This window comes from Plecotus auritus (genome assembly GCF_963455305.1).
Source record: "Plecotus auritus genome assembly, chromosome: 4".
Classification (NCBI taxonomy): Eukaryota; Metazoa; Chordata; class Mammalia; order Chiroptera; family Vespertilionidae; genus Plecotus; species Plecotus auritus.
The window spans coordinates 17,559,200-17,576,227 of NC_137775.1; the positions used below are offsets into that span (position 1 = coordinate 17,559,200).

Genomic DNA, 17,028 nt, shown 5'->3' on the forward strand with positions numbered 1-17,028 from the left:
AGAGGGTTACATACAAAGGATCCCCCATCAGATTATCAAATGATTTCTCAACAGAAACACATCAAGCTAGAAGGGAATGGAAGGAGGTATACAAAGTGTTGCAAAGCAAAGGACAGAATCCAAGAATACTCTATCCAGCAAGACTATCAATCAAAATTGAAAGGGAAATCATGAGCTTCGCAGACAAAAAAAGGCTAAGGGAGTTTATCACCACCAAACCAGCAATGAAAGAAATGCTAAAGGGAATACTGTAAAAAGAAGAAATAAAAAGGTAAGAAGGAACACAGACACAAAAATAGATATGACTACAAACAAGTACCTTTCAGTAATAACTTTAAACGTAAATGGACTAAATGCTCCAATCAAAAGACATCGAGTGGCTGAATGAATAAAAAAACATGATCCATATATATGCTGTCTACAAGAGACCCACCTCAGAACAAGGGACTCACACAGATTGAAAGTGAAGGGATGGAAAAATATCTTTCAGGCAAATGGAAATGAAAAAAAAGCTGGGGTAGCAATACTTAGAGCTGACAAAATAGAACTCAAAGTGAAGGCCCTAACAAGACATAAGGAAGGCCACTTCATAATACTAAAGGGATCGATACAACAACAGGATATAACCCTGATAAACATATATGCACCCAACGCAGGAGCACCCAAATACATAACAAAACTCCTGGAAGATTTCAAGGGAGAGATTGACAACAATACAATCATAGTAGGGGACTTTAATACACCACTGACATCACTGGATAAATCCTCTAGACAAAAAATCAGCAAAGACACATCAATCCTAAATGACTCACTAGATCAGATGGACTTAACTGACATCTTCAGAACATTGCATCCCAAAGCCACGGAATATACGTTCTTCTCAAGTACACATGGGATATTTTCAAAAATAGACCATATATTGGGTCACAAGCAAAGTCTCCCCTAATTCAAGAAGATTGAAATCATATCAAGCATCTTCTCAGATCACAATGCCATAAAATTAGAAATAATCTACAATAAAAACAATCCAAAAATCTCAAACACTTGGTAGCTGAATAGCATGCTATTAAATAATGACTGGGTTACCAATGAGATCAAAGAAGAAATTAAAAGCATCCTGGAAAATAATGACAACAAAAACACAACAATCCAAAATCTATGGGACACAATGAAAGCACTCCTGAGAGGGAAGTCTATAGCTCTACAGGCCTACCTCAAAAAGCAAGAAAAATTGGTAGTAAATCCTCTAACTCTATAACTCAAAGAATTAGAAAGAGAGCAACAAGAAAAGCCCAGAGTGAGCAGAAGGAAAGAGAGAATAAAGATCAGAGCAGAAATAAATGACATAGAGACCAAAAAAAAATAAATAAATAAATAAATAAGATCAATAAAACCAAGAGCTGGTTCTCTGAAAGGATAAACAAGATTGATGAACCTCTAGCCAGGCTCACCAAGAAGCAAAGAGAGAGGACTCAAATAAACAAAATCAGAAATGAGAGAGGTGAAATAACAACAGACCCCACAGAAATACAAAGGATCATTAAAAAATACTATGAACAACTCTTCTCCAACAAACTACACAACTTGGAGGAAATGGACATATTCCTAGAAAAATACAACCTTCCAAAACTCAATCAGGAAGATTTTAAAAATCTCAGTAGGCTGATAACTATGGATGAAATTGAAGCAATCATCAAAAAGCTCCCAGAAAACAAAAGCCTGGGGCCAGATGGCTTCACAAGGGAGTTATACCAAACATTCAAGGAAGAACTAAAACCTGTCCTCCTCAGACTATTCCAAAAAATTCAAGAGGAAGGAACACTTCCAAGCTCCTTCTATGAATCCTAACCCCAAAACCAGATAAAGACAACACAATGAAAGAGAATTACAGGCCAATATCCCTCATGAACATAGATGCCAAAATCCTCAACAAAATTCTAGCAAATCGAATCCAGCAGTACATCAGAAAGATCATACACCATGACCAAGTAGGATTTATCCCAGGAATGCAAGGATGGTACAATATCCACAAATCAATAAACGTGATACATCACATAAACAAATTGAGAGATAAAAATCACAGTCATATCAATTGATGCAGAAAAAGCATTTGACAAAATCCAACACCCTTTCTTGATAAAAACTCTCAGCAAGGTGGGAATAGAAGGATCATACCTAAACATAATAAAAGCCATATATGAAAAACCCACAGCCAACATCATACTCAATGGGCAAAAACTAAAACCATTTCCCCTAAGAACAGGAACAAGACAGGGATGCCCACTCTCACCACTCCTGTTCAATATAGTGCTGGAAGTATTAGCCATTGCGATCAGACAAGAAGAAGAAATAAAAGGCATCCAAATTGGAAAAGAAGAAGTAAAGCTGTCCTTATTTGCAGATGACATGATATTGTACATAAAAAAACCTGAAAGATTCCATCAAAAAACTATTAGACTTAATAAATGAATTTGGCAATGTAGCAGGATACAAAATTAATGCCAAGAAATCTATGGCATTTCTATACACCAATAGTGAACTTACAAAAAGAGAGACTAAAAAAGCAATCCCATTTACCATGGCACCAAAAAAATTAAGATATCTAGGAATAAACTTAACTAAGGATGTAAAAGACCTATATGTGGAAAACTGCAGGACACTGAAAAAAGAGATAGAGGAAGACGTAAACAGATGGAAGAACATACCATGTTCATGGATTGGTAGAATCAACATCATTAAAATGTCCATACTACCCAAAGCAATCTATAGATTCAATGCACTCCCCATTAAAATACCAACGGCATATTTCACAGACCTAGAACGAGCTCTCCAAAAATTCATCTGGAATAAAAAAAGACCCCAAATAGCCACAGCAATCCTGAGAAAGAAAAACAAAGTAGGTGGGATCTCAATACCAGATTTCAAGTAGTATTACAAAGCCACTGTTCTCAAAACAGCCTACTACTGGCACAAGAACAGACATATAGACCAATGGAATACAATAGAGAACCCAGATATTGACCCAAATCACTATGCTCAATTAATACTTGACAAAGGAGGCATGAACATACAATGGAGTCAAGACAGTCTCTTCAGGCTGCCACCGCCACCGAGACCAAGATGGCCGGTAGAATCGCCACCTTCATCAAGGTAGCCGGGGCCAAGGAGCCGGTGCTGGTCGCATCCTGTGCCTTCGGGAGCCTCTCTTTGCTTCTGCCCTTCCTCAGCCCCTACACCAAGTACGCCGTCATGATCAATGAGGTCACACCCTACAACTACCCAGTGCCCGTTCGAGATGATGGGACCATGCCCGACATGCCCAGCCACCCCCAGAACCCCCAGGGACAAAGCCTGGAGTGGCTGAAGAAACTGTGAATGCCCCCTACTGACAGGGAGGAGGTCCCCTCCCCTGTGACCCCAATAAAATGTGAAAACCGAAAAAAAAAAATGACAGTCTCTTCAATAAATGGTGTTGGGAAAATTGGACAGATACATGCAAAAAAAATGAAACTAGACCACCAACTTACACGATACACAAAAATAAACTCAAAATGGATACAGGACTTAAACATAAGATGGGAAACCATAAAAATACTAGAGGAATCCACAGGCAGAGAAATCTCAGACATATGCCAAAGCAATTTCTTTACCGATACTGCTCCTAGGGCAATGGAAACAAAAGAAAATAAACAAATGGGACTATATCAAAATAAAAAACTTTTGTACAGCAAAAGAAACCATCAACAAAACAACAAGAAAACCCACTGTATGGGAGAACATATTTGCAAATGTTATCACTGGTAAAGGTTTAATCTCCAACATCTACATGGAACTTATACAACTTAATAAAAGGAAGATAAAAGATCCAATAAAAAAGTAGGCAATGGACCTAAATAGAATATTTTCGAAAGAAGACAGAAGGAGGGCCAAGAGACATATGAAAACATGCTCAAAGTCACTAATTATCAGACAGATGCAAATCAAAATGACAATGCAGTACCATCTCACACCTGTCAGAATGGCAATCATCAACAAATCAACAAATGACAAGTGCTGGCGAGGATGTGGAGAAAAAGGAACCCTCATGCACTGCTGGTGGGAATGCAGACTGGTGCAGCCACTGTGGAGAACAGTATGGCGTTTCCTCAAAAAAGTAAAAATGGAACTCCCATTTGACCCAGTGATCCCACTTCTAGGAATATATCCCAAGAAACACCAATCAGAAAGGATATATGCACCCCTATGTTCACAGCAGCACAATTCACCATAGCTAAGATTTGGAAACAGCCCAAATGCCCATCAGCAGATGAGTGGATTAGAAAACTATGGTACATCTACACAATGGAATACTACGCTGCTATAAAAAAGAAGGAATTCTTACCATTTGCAGCATCATGGATGGACCTGGAGAGCATTATGTTAAGTGAAATAAACCAGGCAATGAAAGAAAAATACCACATGATCTCACTCATTTATGGAAAATAAAGAACATTATAACCTGATAAACAAAAAGATAGATATAGAGGCAGTAAAGCACCGAACAGACTGTTAAATTACAGTGGGAAAGCAGGGGAGTGTTGGGGAGAGGGGGGAAAGAGATCAATCAAAGAACTTGTATGCATGCATATAAGCACAAATGGACACAAGACGCTGGGGGGGGTGGTGGGATGAGGGCATACGACAGGGTGTAGGGGAGGCTGGGGGAAGGTCAAGGGGAAAAAAGGAGATATATGTACTACTACATGTAATACTTTAAACAATAAAAAAATATTTTAAAAACTCATAAAAAAAAGAGGCAGCAGAAATATCTAAACCAACTCTGAAACATATATGTGAATAGATAGATACATAAGAATATATAACCCTAGCTGGTTTGGCTCAGTGGATAGGCAGGGGTGGGCAAACTTTTTGACTCAAGGGCCACAATGGGTTCTTAAACTGGACCGGAGGGCCGGAACAAAAGCATGGATGGAGTGTTTGTGTCAACTAATATAAATTCAAAGTAAAGGAGCGGAGGGGAGAGCAAGAGAACCCTCCGCTCTTTCGGCTCCGCGGGCCGGATAGAACAGCCGAACAGGCCGGATCCGGCCCGCGGGCCATAGTTTGCCCACGTCTGGGATAGAGCATTGGCCTGCGGACTGAAGTGTCCTGGGTTCAATTCCGGTCAAGGGCACATTCCCGTGTTGGGGGCTCAGTCCCCAGTAGGGAGCATGCAGGAGGCAGTTGATCAATGATTCTCTCTCATCATTGATGCTTCTATCTCTCTCTCCCTTCCTCTCTGAAATTAATAAAAATATATTTTTAAAAAAGAATATGTAGAACTATGCATACCAAAATTAAAATATAGAGAGTGATGGCATGAGAGTCATGATGGTGGGGGACCACATGACCATACTTTCTTACCAAAGTGATATTCTGATTAGACCTCCTACTGTGCCCACATGTATTGATATCTCCTCTACCTCCTCCTCCCCATTGTAATTACATTCACCCACACTTTCAGAGTCTCAGTTTCCTTGATTAATACAAGGCAATTATTTACATATAGCAAATACATAGAGAATTCTCTCATAGGCAAAAAGATACTGGTATGTGATTCATGTCTTTTCAGGCTATTGTTTGTATTTCATTGAATCTTTTACCCTGATTGCCCTGTTCTACTTCTAAGAGGTGGGGATTGGGCCTGAGTTGTATTCTTAGCAGCCAAAACAATCATTCTCTCTTGTGTCCTTTTTATAAACCATCACATTTTTCCATGATGGTGGACATTCTGGCCAAATATAGTATTCTGGGAGAGATTATTGTTGATTGTAAGCCCTGCATTTTGGCCTTGTCTCACAGAAAAGAAATGGCAAAAGGACCATTATAATCCATGTTAATTAAGTCTTGGCTAGATTGTACGTTAGGTTGTATGCTGAAAACCTTAATGGATGCCCTTCTGAAAAGTGGTTGCTTTCTAAAAAAAACACTTGTGGAGCCCTATCAGGTGATTTTACTCAATCCAGGTCAGAGGGTTGAGGTGGCCATCACCGGGATCTCAGAGCCCTGATATAAAGTGGTTGTGGGAACAGTGTGCCAGCTGAGAAGGGATCCTATGGGCAGAATGAAAGACTTATGTGGGGGATGATTACATAAGGCTAGTTGACATTATAATAGTTTCTATCTGGAGTGAGCCTGCCCTGGGAAGAAGCTAGATTGCTCAAAATCTCACCATCCTTTATTTTCCTTTACCTCATTCATTTCTCACATATTTATAATGAGAAAATAAAATAGATACCTCAAAAAGTCACTGTTAACATCTTACAATGCTGCAATTAAAACAATCACTCTGAACTTTCTTTTAAAAACAAAATTATGATGCTGCATTCTAGAATAAACTTTAGAGAATGCTAATCAAATTAGAATTTCCCCCAGGATATACTTTCTTTATTCTTCTCTCAAAACTCTGTTGATATTGAATCATCTTCTTTTACATTTTTTTTACACGAAGTTGTTTGTTGTTTGCCACTAAGGACTTCCCAACTATTCCCATCCTAGTCTACTTCTACAAACTAATCTTCTTAAAAGCTATTCTTTTCTTCTAGAAGTGGATTATCAGAGAAAGCACTGAGTACATTTCTTCTTTAAGCACAATATGGGGAACTTTAGGTGGATGTCTGAGCTCATGGTTGTAGAGAGAGGTTTTATGAGGGATATTTGAAAAGTGAGATCATCTAGTTCAATCTTGCTGGTTGAAAGCTTGAGAAAAATGGTACCTGGACACTTTAAGTGGCTTTTCCAAAGTCACCAGTCAGATACTAAAAGATCTAAGGTAAAAAACCCAGATCCTTTTGGCTTCTGAGCTTCCTGTTCAGCAACTGATTGATGTATATTCATCCATCCATCCATCCATCCATCCATCCATTCAATTAATCTTTCCTGAGTGCCTGCTATGTGCTAGACACTATCCTGAGTATAAGAGATAATATGGTGTGGAAATAAACAAAGACAATCTACCCGAAAATAATCAGAAGCTTTTTATTAAGAGCAAGGGAGTCAACCACCATCACTTGTATTTAGTAGAGACTTCAAAGCATGCAAGGGAATGGAAAGCATAGTGAAAAAGAGAAGGCTTCAGGTAAGCTCTAAGTCTCTTGGCATGAGTAAGCTGGAGGTGGGCTAACTAGGAGTGGGGCAAGTGATAGGCCTGGGGAACACATTTTGCTTTCTCTAATTGGTACCGAGTTGGAAGTGGATACAAAATTAGAGAAGCTGGCAGTCATCGACCAAGCCCTGACAATGCTGATGACCATCTAGATCAGGAAGCTATAGTTTTCCTTTCTGAACTGGTTGCTGCAGAGGTCGAGGCCAGAATTCTGTTGTCCAATGTGGTCTGGCCATTATCTGTTGATATGTTTAGTTCCCTTGGTGGAGAACCAGAGAATCTGTGCCTCCTTTCATGGAGCTTACAGTCCAGTAGAGAAGGCAGGTGCTGAATAATGGTTTAATCAGGCCTTAGAAAATGCTAGAAAAGAAACATCCCTTGGTGCAGAAAAAGATCCCTAATAGTGGACCTGACATGTTTGGGGAATCAAGTTTCCCAGAGCAGCTGACTTCAAGGGGAGTCCCACATATTTAGCAGAGGTTACTCAGAAGTAAAGAGTCAAAACGCTATCACTAATAGTATTTGTTAGCTTTTTCATCTATAGCTCTCAACAGTCAACGAGGTTCTCACCAAAAGGGTATTAGTTCACTTCTTCATCTCTGATCAGAATGAAACCACCCAACAGTTTATGCTGGTTTTTGTCCCTCACACCATAGCAACTAAATCAGAGGGGCTCCCATTGTGAGTGTTCCTATTGTGTCTTAAAACAAAACAAAAGGGTACCAGAAAGAGCAGCATTTAACATGAAAATAGTATCCTGACCTCCTTGGACTAAATGTTGTTAATCAAGTTTAAATTTAGCTCCCACACAGTCTCAAAAGGAAAGGAGACAGCCAGGCCCAGAGAGGAAAAACTTCGGAGTGCCTGGGAGGCAAGGAAAACAAGCGTCAGGTCTACAAGGGCGGCCTGGAAAAACAAAGGGTGCTGATGAGAAGGTCAGCCACCAGAAAGCTCATTAGTAATCAGATGCAGCCACAGGAGCTGTCTCCCATGGGTCAGGGCCAGCCTCGCCACAGACGGAGCCTGTGACTCAGTGGCCGGCCTGCTCTCCCGCTCAGGGGATCCTCTTGAGGGCCCTGGACAGGGAAGGGGAGGGCAGGAAGCCAGGAAACACCACCAGCGAAGTGAAGAAAAGCAAAGCTATTGTCCTTATCTACCCACTGATAACCAGTAATGAAGGATGGGGAGAAGCATCCCAGGGAAGGGACTGAAAAGTCAACAGGATTCAAAGTGAGTGCCCAAGCGTCATGGTTGCACTTTGTTTCAGCCCAAAGCTGTTCCCACTCTTTGGAATTTAAGAACCTCTTAATATCAGTCCATGTTGTGGCCTTTTACATGATTGAGAATGAATTATATGTATATGGGCTACCTTGCATTTGGTAATCACTTTAAATGAATTTGTGTTTTCTTTGCTCAATAGCAGCTGCATACATGGGAAAAGAGTGGGTATATGTAGTTTACAATTATTGGCAGAGCCCTCCTCCATCTCTTCCCCCATCCCTGAAGGCTCCCAGGTAGGAAATACTGTGCTACTCAATTGAAACGAGTGAAAAGGGGAAATTAGTATTTATTGAGTACCTATACATACCATTCTTAGATAAGGCAGATTATAAATAATGCCTGTCTTTTATAGAATTAGAAAACAGCTAACTTGGAGAAATTAAGATACCTGCCTCAGGGCCCACTCTTGGTAAGTGGGAGCAATGTTTTTATTAAAATGCAGCTCTCTGCATCTCCCCATGTTCCTACTTGTTATATTAATGAAACAAGAAGGCCTTTAGACTGAGAAGGTTCTAATGTTTTAGCAGCCTAAGTAAGCAAACCCAAACCTAAGCTTATAAAGGCCTCAGAGTTCATTTGAAACCTAAGGACAACCAATCACAAAGAGCCAACTAGGCTTTTCCGAGTAAACTCTTAAGCGATACAGCCAGCCAAATAATGTCCTTGCTTTGCTTCCACCTCTTCTCTATAAAAGTTTTTCCTGCAGCTCCTGTCAGTGTGGCACTCCTAGCAACTCCTGGTCTGGTGCTGCCTAATTCAAATAGATTTTGCTCAAATAAACTATTAACATTTTAATATGTTTATTGTTAGCATACTTAAATCAGTCCAACTTGATGGAGGTATATTAGGAGCTGGGTGACCACCTGCCATGCACATTTGGGAAGGAGTCTTGCATCTTGCACCTGGTGGGACTTTTGGTCCTTTATGTCCTACATGCTATTGATCGGATGCTGTAGTGATGAGTGAACGAAGAGGGATTTGGGCTTCATGGAGATGGAAGGTACAGGACAGCTATGTGAGCAGCATATTGTAGGAACTTTGACTAAAGAGGTAAATATAAAAAGGTTGAAATGAGGAATGAACATTGGGGCTATCATCCCCAAGCATTTTTTATTTATGTTCTATCAGTATCTGAGGTCTACTGAATCTTTTCACCCAGGGCACTAGTTTTCAAATGTGCTCAGATTCCTCCAAGCCCTTCAGGAATCCCCTTGGAAAGCAATGGCCAGTGTGCCAGGCCCAGCCCATGCCTGAACCGCTGCTTTCACCAAAGGTGCTTCCTGTTGGATTGCCTTGATGGGTTTTGTTTGAAGAAAGTTGCTTCTGCTTTTTAAAAAATGTTTAAAACAACGATACCAAATTACATGTATAGCCTGGCTGGTAATGGACCCTCAAAAAATATCTGTTGGCCTAGGATAGACTACTTGACCCACAAATGATTTTTCTGGATCAGTCATATTTAATTCTTATTTAAAATAACAACTAGAGATAGTATCAGAAACACTCATGTGTCTTCATAGAAGATAAAAACATGGCATTATTAGTGTGGTTCAGGTTGGAAGATTAGGGAAACCAGGTTGCTGTTGCCTGACCTGTATGTGGGGCTAAGGAGATCTTTAGGAGGTCAGGGGCACATATGAGCTGTCATCCTACCCAAGATACTCAACTCACACTTTCAGCTTTGGACTATTAGACCCTTAGCCTGTTTTTCCAGTTGGAAACAGATGCTCCTTGTGGTCCCTTCCTCTCTGAGAGAACAGGAACATTATGGCTTTCCTCTGGGAAGCCATTTTTACCATGCACACATTCTCCAGGAGCTTCCCAGACCACACAGAGCGATGGAAGTTGCTTTCTCAGACTTGTTAGTTGACTGTGACATGATGAGTTACAGACAGATAAGATGCCCTGTGGGGGTAATATTGCACCAATGAGCAAAGAATGATGAGGTGAGCAGCATTAAAAAGAATAGCAATAGCTGCCATATATTGAACCCTTACTAAGAACTAAGCATTCCATGATTCACCCCTATGAAGCAGTTATCCTAACCAGTTTACTATGAGAAACTGCGGCTTGCTTAAAATGCTCGGATGGCTCTCCATTCTAATTGGAAAAGAGTCAAAGCACTTTATCTTGGTTCCCAGGCCCTGGGTAATCTGGTTCATCCTTTCCTCTGACCTTATTTTCTCTTTCCACTCTCCCTTTCCCTAGCATTGCTCAGTCTTAGTCTTCTTCCTGCCCGTGGCAGTAAAAGCTTATTTGGGGACACACAGTTCTGCTGCCCTTCCCCCACCCTTTGCACGGTTGTATCTTTCATATCATTTGGGTCTCTGCTCAACTGTCCACCCACTCCTAAGAGACCTCACCTGTCCATCCAATAAAGTAGCCTGTCCCTCCCTGGTCCCTGGGTCATTCTCCATCTCATTATCCTGTGTCGTTTTTTAAGTCTTACTCACCAATCTCTGACATTTACTTATCTGTTTCTTTGTTTATATGCTTGTTTTCCTCCACTTAAGGTAAACTGTGTGAGGATTTGTTCAAAAGTTTATGCCCGGAAGCTTCATATGTATTTGTTGAGTGAATAAAGGAGGGATTGAACGTTAAGTAGTTTATGCTACATCACAAGCCAGTGCAGGCTGAGTCAGGCCCTAAGCCCATGTTTGCCTGTCTCTATTCTTAACAAACTACAGTCATAGAAAGGGGGTGCCAGGAGTGTGGGAACCTAAGAGGATGATGCCAAGTGGCACAGCACTTTTTATTCCATAATTTAGCTGGGTCTAGAGAGCTGCCCACACTCTAAAGCAGTGTTTCACAAAGAGAGAGACCCACCTCACTGGTATCAGAATCACCCGAGACGCTATTAAAAGTGTATGTGGAATCTAATGAACATAATAAACTGATGAACAAAATAGAATCAGAGACATAGAAGCATGGGACAGACTGATACATCTCAGAGGGAAGGCAGGTGTGTGTGTGCAGGTGGGGAGAGATTAACCAAAGAATTTATATGCATATATGCATAACCCATGGACATAGACAGTAGTGTGGTAAAGCCCTGGGGAGGGGGTGGGGCAGGTGCAGGGTGGAGGGAGCCATTGGGGAAAAAAAAGAGGGACATCTGTAATATTTCCAACAATAAAGATAATTTTTTTTAAAAAGAAAGAAAAAAAAGCGTGGAGCATCAGGCCCCACCCTAGACCTATGGAGTGAGCTCTCGAGGTGCTATCACAGTGGTTGGCATTTATAAACCATCTTCACAAGTTCCTCATGAATGATAAAACACGGGCTTAAAAGAAATTTGCTTTTGGCTGCACTGTTTTATTTCTTTAGGCAGCCAATGTGTACGAAGATATATAACGAGCACCCTAAAGGCTTATTTTTTTAATATGTGTTTTTATTGATTTCAGAGGAAAGGAGAGGGAGAGATAGAAGCATCAATGATGAGAGAAAATCATTGATGGGCTGCCTTCTGCATGCCCCACATGGGATCGAGCCCACAACCCAGGCATGTGCCCTGACCAGAGTGAATCAGACCATGACCTCCTTGTTCATAGGTCAACACTCAACCACTGAGCCAAGCAGGCTGGGCCCTAAAGGCTTGCTTTTATAATTTGATCTTGAGATCCTTTGGCCTTAAACTTTCTTAGCTTTGAATGAGTTACCTTTTCTAATTTGTTATTTTAAAGTTTAGTTTACAAACAAAAACCTAAGCAAAGCCCTTTTGCCTGTGGGGAAGCATGGCTACCAAATGGAGTGACCTGAACAATAGAGCTTTTCTATGCAGTTCAGTGTTTGGACCGCAGAGTTGGAAAATCTTTTTATCTGAATTCCTGTCAGTTGATCTCAACAACTTTCACTTTTAATGGACTTAAAACATTGATTCTTGCCTGGCTTGAAATATACAGGACACTGGACTGGACTGGACTTTATTACGTAGCAGAAACTTTGGGCGGTGTATAAAAACACTGAGCTGTAGAAATCCTTGGGCCTAGACCAGGTGCAGTCCTATAAATTATACAACTGGGTAAAGTTACTCAACCTCTTATCCTCAGTTCCTCCATCAATATAATGAAGATTGGGATGAATGCTCTCTAACATCCCTTTCAAATTTTTAGGACATGTTACTCCGTGATTTGTGCATGTAAAGGGTGGGATGGGTGGTAGATATAAAACTTTTCCACTTGTCTAGAAGAAAAGAAATTTAGTAAAATAGCCACATTTCAGCGATTGCCTTTTCCCCAGGCTGCCAGGTAAGACTGGGTTTCGGAAGATTTTCTTTCTCTTCTCTTCCCCCATTCCTTTACACAGCTGCTTCCTGCCCCCCTCAAGAAGTCAGTCACGCTCTTTGTGTTCAGGTTTCTCCATCTGTGAAATGTGAGGTTGAGTGCCCATCCGCCTCCCAGGGGTATTCTGTGTCTGACTCCATTACAGAGCATTCACTATGCTGAGCATTATCTACAAGCTAAGTTTGCCATTTCCTTCCTTTCCTTTCTTGATCATAATTTGATCCTAACTTCCTTGGGAGCCTCTTGTCTTCACAATTTGTCAGTAGTTCTAATCCTGTTTTAGCATAATTTAGAGCTATGGTGATGCTAATGATGTCATTGATCATGAACTGAGGATTGGCAGAAAGCCTTTTAAAAACTGTGTTCTAATCGTGAAGAAAAGAGTCTAAAAACAAAGAAGAAAACCAAAACCAAAAATACCCCCATAGAGATACCATAGGAAAAAGGACCCATCTAAATGAAGTAATTTACACAAGACAGGGCTGCCAGATAAAATATAAGACACTCAGTCAAATTTGAATTTCAGATAAACAGAGGATAAATTTTTAATGTAAGCATGCCCCATGCAAGGGACATGTCCCATGTCCATACTAAAAAATGTTTCTGATGTTTATCTGAAATTCAAATTTAACTGGGTGTCCTGTATTAATATTTGTTAAATCTGGCAGCCCTAACAAGACATTTAAAGGCAAGCATTCTGTCCAGTAACTTCTGCCTGAGATAAACTGAGGCTCCAACATGTGACTGGGCTTTTTTTAGTTCTTCAAATGTTAAACAGAGAAATACTCGAAAGTTGACAAGGGGAAGAGGTTGAAATGTCTCAATAGTTTTTAATGCTAAAAAGCATCTGGGAAAACAGGAGATACGGTTGCACTGAACAGGGGCTATTTGATCCTAGAAAAAATAAACAAACAGTTGGCAATTCCATGAGAAGTTGCAGTTCTCCTATGTTTAATAGAGACAGTGCAAGAATTTTCTAAAGGTTGTATAAATTGTAGTATTTAAGGAGTTCTGTTGACAGTACTGATAAACAATGGGAGGATTTTCAGAAAGTCTTTGGTTTTAAAGCACTCAGTGCCAAAGATAAGGTTGAACTATATGGGCACTGACTCTGTGGTCATTCTATCCAGGACCCTGTAATAGTCACCCAGCAAAGGCTTCAGCACATACTAGCAAAGGGTTGTACACAGGTGCACTGAAGCTCCCCACACCACCACAGAGCACCATCCTTGACATCTGTATACTCTACAGCCACTTCAGGTTGAACTATGGGAGATGCTCAATTCACTGACTACGGTGACAGTACACCATCAGCTCCCTTCCTTGCTTTGCAAAAACAAACAAACAAAAAGGGTTTTTATCTAATGTTCTTCAGCAAATAAAATGATCTGAAAAAGAAGCAAAAAAGAAAAAGAAAAAAATCAAGAGTTGTGACTAGCTCTGTCATCCCATCCAGCACTACTCCAAGTGTTAGGGGTGGCAATGGAGTTCTTGGGGTGCTGCGAAGAAAAGAATTTCCTGAGGCCCCCATGGGAGGATGGGGTTTTGTGGAAAGCCTTATTGATGATGCAAAATTAAGGGGGTTCCCCTCCAAGGTCCCATCTCTGTCTGTCTCGCCATGGAAGAAGCCCAATTTTGTCTTCGCAGAGCCAGAATTAAGGCTATTGCCCAGAACTAGTGTTCCATATTGCAGCCCAGCCCAGCATCCTACGTGTGGAGCCTGCATGACCATGGACCAGACGGCTGCTTCAGGCCACATGGCTATGGAGAGAGAACAGGCGAGCACACGGGCAAACGTGGGTCACAGTGCCAGAGAGAGCAAGTGTGAACAGAGCAAGCAAGAGCAAATAAGAGACAGAGAACTCTTTGTCCAGGGATTTTAACCAGGAGTTTCTTCAGACTAATGAACTAACTTTCCAAGACTTCACACGCTTCTAATGGGGTCCCGCCAGCCAATCCATTGTTCCCCAGGCTAGACTGATAGGCAAGCTCCTCCCCTGCATCACCCTGACTTCATTGCACAAGCGCCCATCTCCACTTTTGTTCAACCCTTTCCCCTAGTGAACTTCCGGGAAAGGCCCGTGCTCCCCGGGGAGCATGAAGCTGCAGCTTCCTGGTGAAGCTGCCCAGATGACCTGCTTATGATGCCTGGCCTGCCTCCCCTTTTCTCTCTTCTCGTTAGTAATATTAATAACCAGCTAATTACAATAACACAAGTGTTGTCTGCCGGCTAGTGCTGGTTTGTGAACTATTTCATTCACAGGACAATTACAGAGATTTGGGATAATCATTTAAAAACCTTTATAATTATCCCACAAAGTAATATCAAGTCTGTTGAACCTAAAATGAAAAATCAGATCTTGTCTTTTTTAATGGTTTTTTTTTGTTACTACTAGCTTTATTTTCTATTAATTTGTTTTACTATAAATTTCACAAAAGTAGCAGTCATTAAAGGACCATCATATTGTGAAAGATAAAAGATACACTAATTTGGGTGCCCTTCATAATACATAACTCTTACATGGCTTAAATTAAAATCAGTAAATTTATCAATTCACACTAAGTAGTAATTACAAACCAGGAACTTTGCTATGTACTGTAGATAAAGTGATGAATAAGACACACATAGTTCTGGGGATCCTACCTTCACAGAGTACATTCCAGGGAAAAATACAGATAATAAAATTACAATAAAGCAGGTGGAAAAATGCAAAGTAATATATAGCACACTGTAAGCTGGTTGAAGATTCTGAGAAACATTCCCATGGCGAGAAATTACACTAGCACACCTTGTGTAATTTCCTTCTTCCATGGCGAGACAGACAGAGATGGGACCTTGGAGGGGAACCCCCTTAATTTTGCATCATCAATAAGGCTTTCCACAAAACCCCATCCTCCCATGGGGGCCTCAGGAAATTCTTTTCTTTGCGGCACCCCAAGAACTCCAGAGGAAATTACATAAGGTGTGCTAGTCTGAAATTCAGAGAAGAGATCTGAGCTGGAAATATAAATGTGGAACCATCCTCTGGAGGTGTTAATTGAGGGCTTAGGAATAGATAAAATACATCTACTGTTCATTCTGAGCCTTCTGCCTCCATTTTATAAGGACCCGTGGGATTATATTGGGCCAATTCAGAATCCAGACAATCTATCTATCTCAGGATCCTTAATCACATCGGTAAGTCCCTTTTGCCATGGAAGGCAACATATTCACAGGTTCCAGGGATTAGGACATGGATATCTTTATATTATTCTGTCTACCACATTGTCTCTTTCAGAATTTTGCTTCATTGAGTCTCCTCTGTTTTCTGCATCCTCAATTTTTCCCTCTTTGCTGGATCTATCCTATCAGCCTCAAGCCTGCTTAAATCTCTCCTATCTTAAAAAATATTCTCCAGTCCATTTTCCTACTCGTCTGCCTCATTGCTCTCATCCCTCTCCTAGTCAAACTCTTTGAAATTGGACCTCTACCTTTGTCTCCACCTCTTTGCCCCCAATGAATCCCTCAAGGCACTGCAGTACAATTTCTCTACCTGCCATTCTACCAGAATTGTTCTTCCTAAGATTGGTTATAAACATCTTTATAATTATTATATTCAAGTGACATTTTTTTTCAGTCTTTATCTTATGTGACTTCTTTGCAGCACTGGACATTATTGACTTCATTCCTGCTACTCCCTCCTACCTTAGTGTCAGCCATAGCACTCTTGAATTTTTTCTCCCCCTATAATCACATTCTTAATCTGCACCGTGGACTCCTTGTTAATACTCTGCTCAAACATTTGTGTTCCTTAGGTATTGTCATTGACCTTCTTTTTAAAGATGATCCAATTGCATGATCTTATTCATACCCTAATTATATCTATTGTCTATGAAAAGATGATCTCCAAATTTTTAATTTTTGAGGAATGTCTATCCAACTGCCTGCTAGAAATCCACCTCTGGGACCTAAAGATGTTTTAAACTCAGCATGTCCAAAACTGAATACCAATTATTGGTATCTGGGAAAAACAGAAACAAGTGTCAAACAGTTCCTACTTTAAACTGAGGGTGTCATCTACTTAAGAAATACATATTTTGCATCTTCAGCCTTTTCTCTCCATTTCTATTCCCTTGTCTGTCTTCATTCCAATAAAGGTATTTCTCTCTTTCCCCGTCCAGCGTGACTAGAGAGCGGGTCCAGTTCCTGAGTAGGGGCGGCTGGGGATTGAGAAATAAAAGAAAGAGACAAGACAGAGATAGAAGGAAAAAGCTGGGACCGGGTGGGACCACTGTCCTCTTCTGATGGAGAGACAGGGACGGTGACCCAGAGCCAATCCA

At 40.7% G+C, this 17,028-nt stretch overlaps 1 protein-coding gene across 1 annotated transcript; it reads left to right on the forward strand.

Annotated features, from left to right (window-relative positions):
* Positions 1 to 3,120: 3,120 nt before the first annotated feature.
* LOC308246090 (NADH dehydrogenase [ubiquinone] 1 alpha subcomplex subunit 3-like) lies at positions 3,121 to 3,375 on the forward strand (the record flags this gene model as incomplete). The annotated part of the gene is made up of 1 exon (XM_080664025.1): positions 3,121 to 3,375. One exon carries the CDS (start codon positions 3,121 to 3,123, stop codon positions 3,373 to 3,375), a length of 255 nt encoding a protein of 84 aa, XP_080520151.1.
* Positions 3,376 to 17,028: the final 13,653 nt, after the last annotated feature.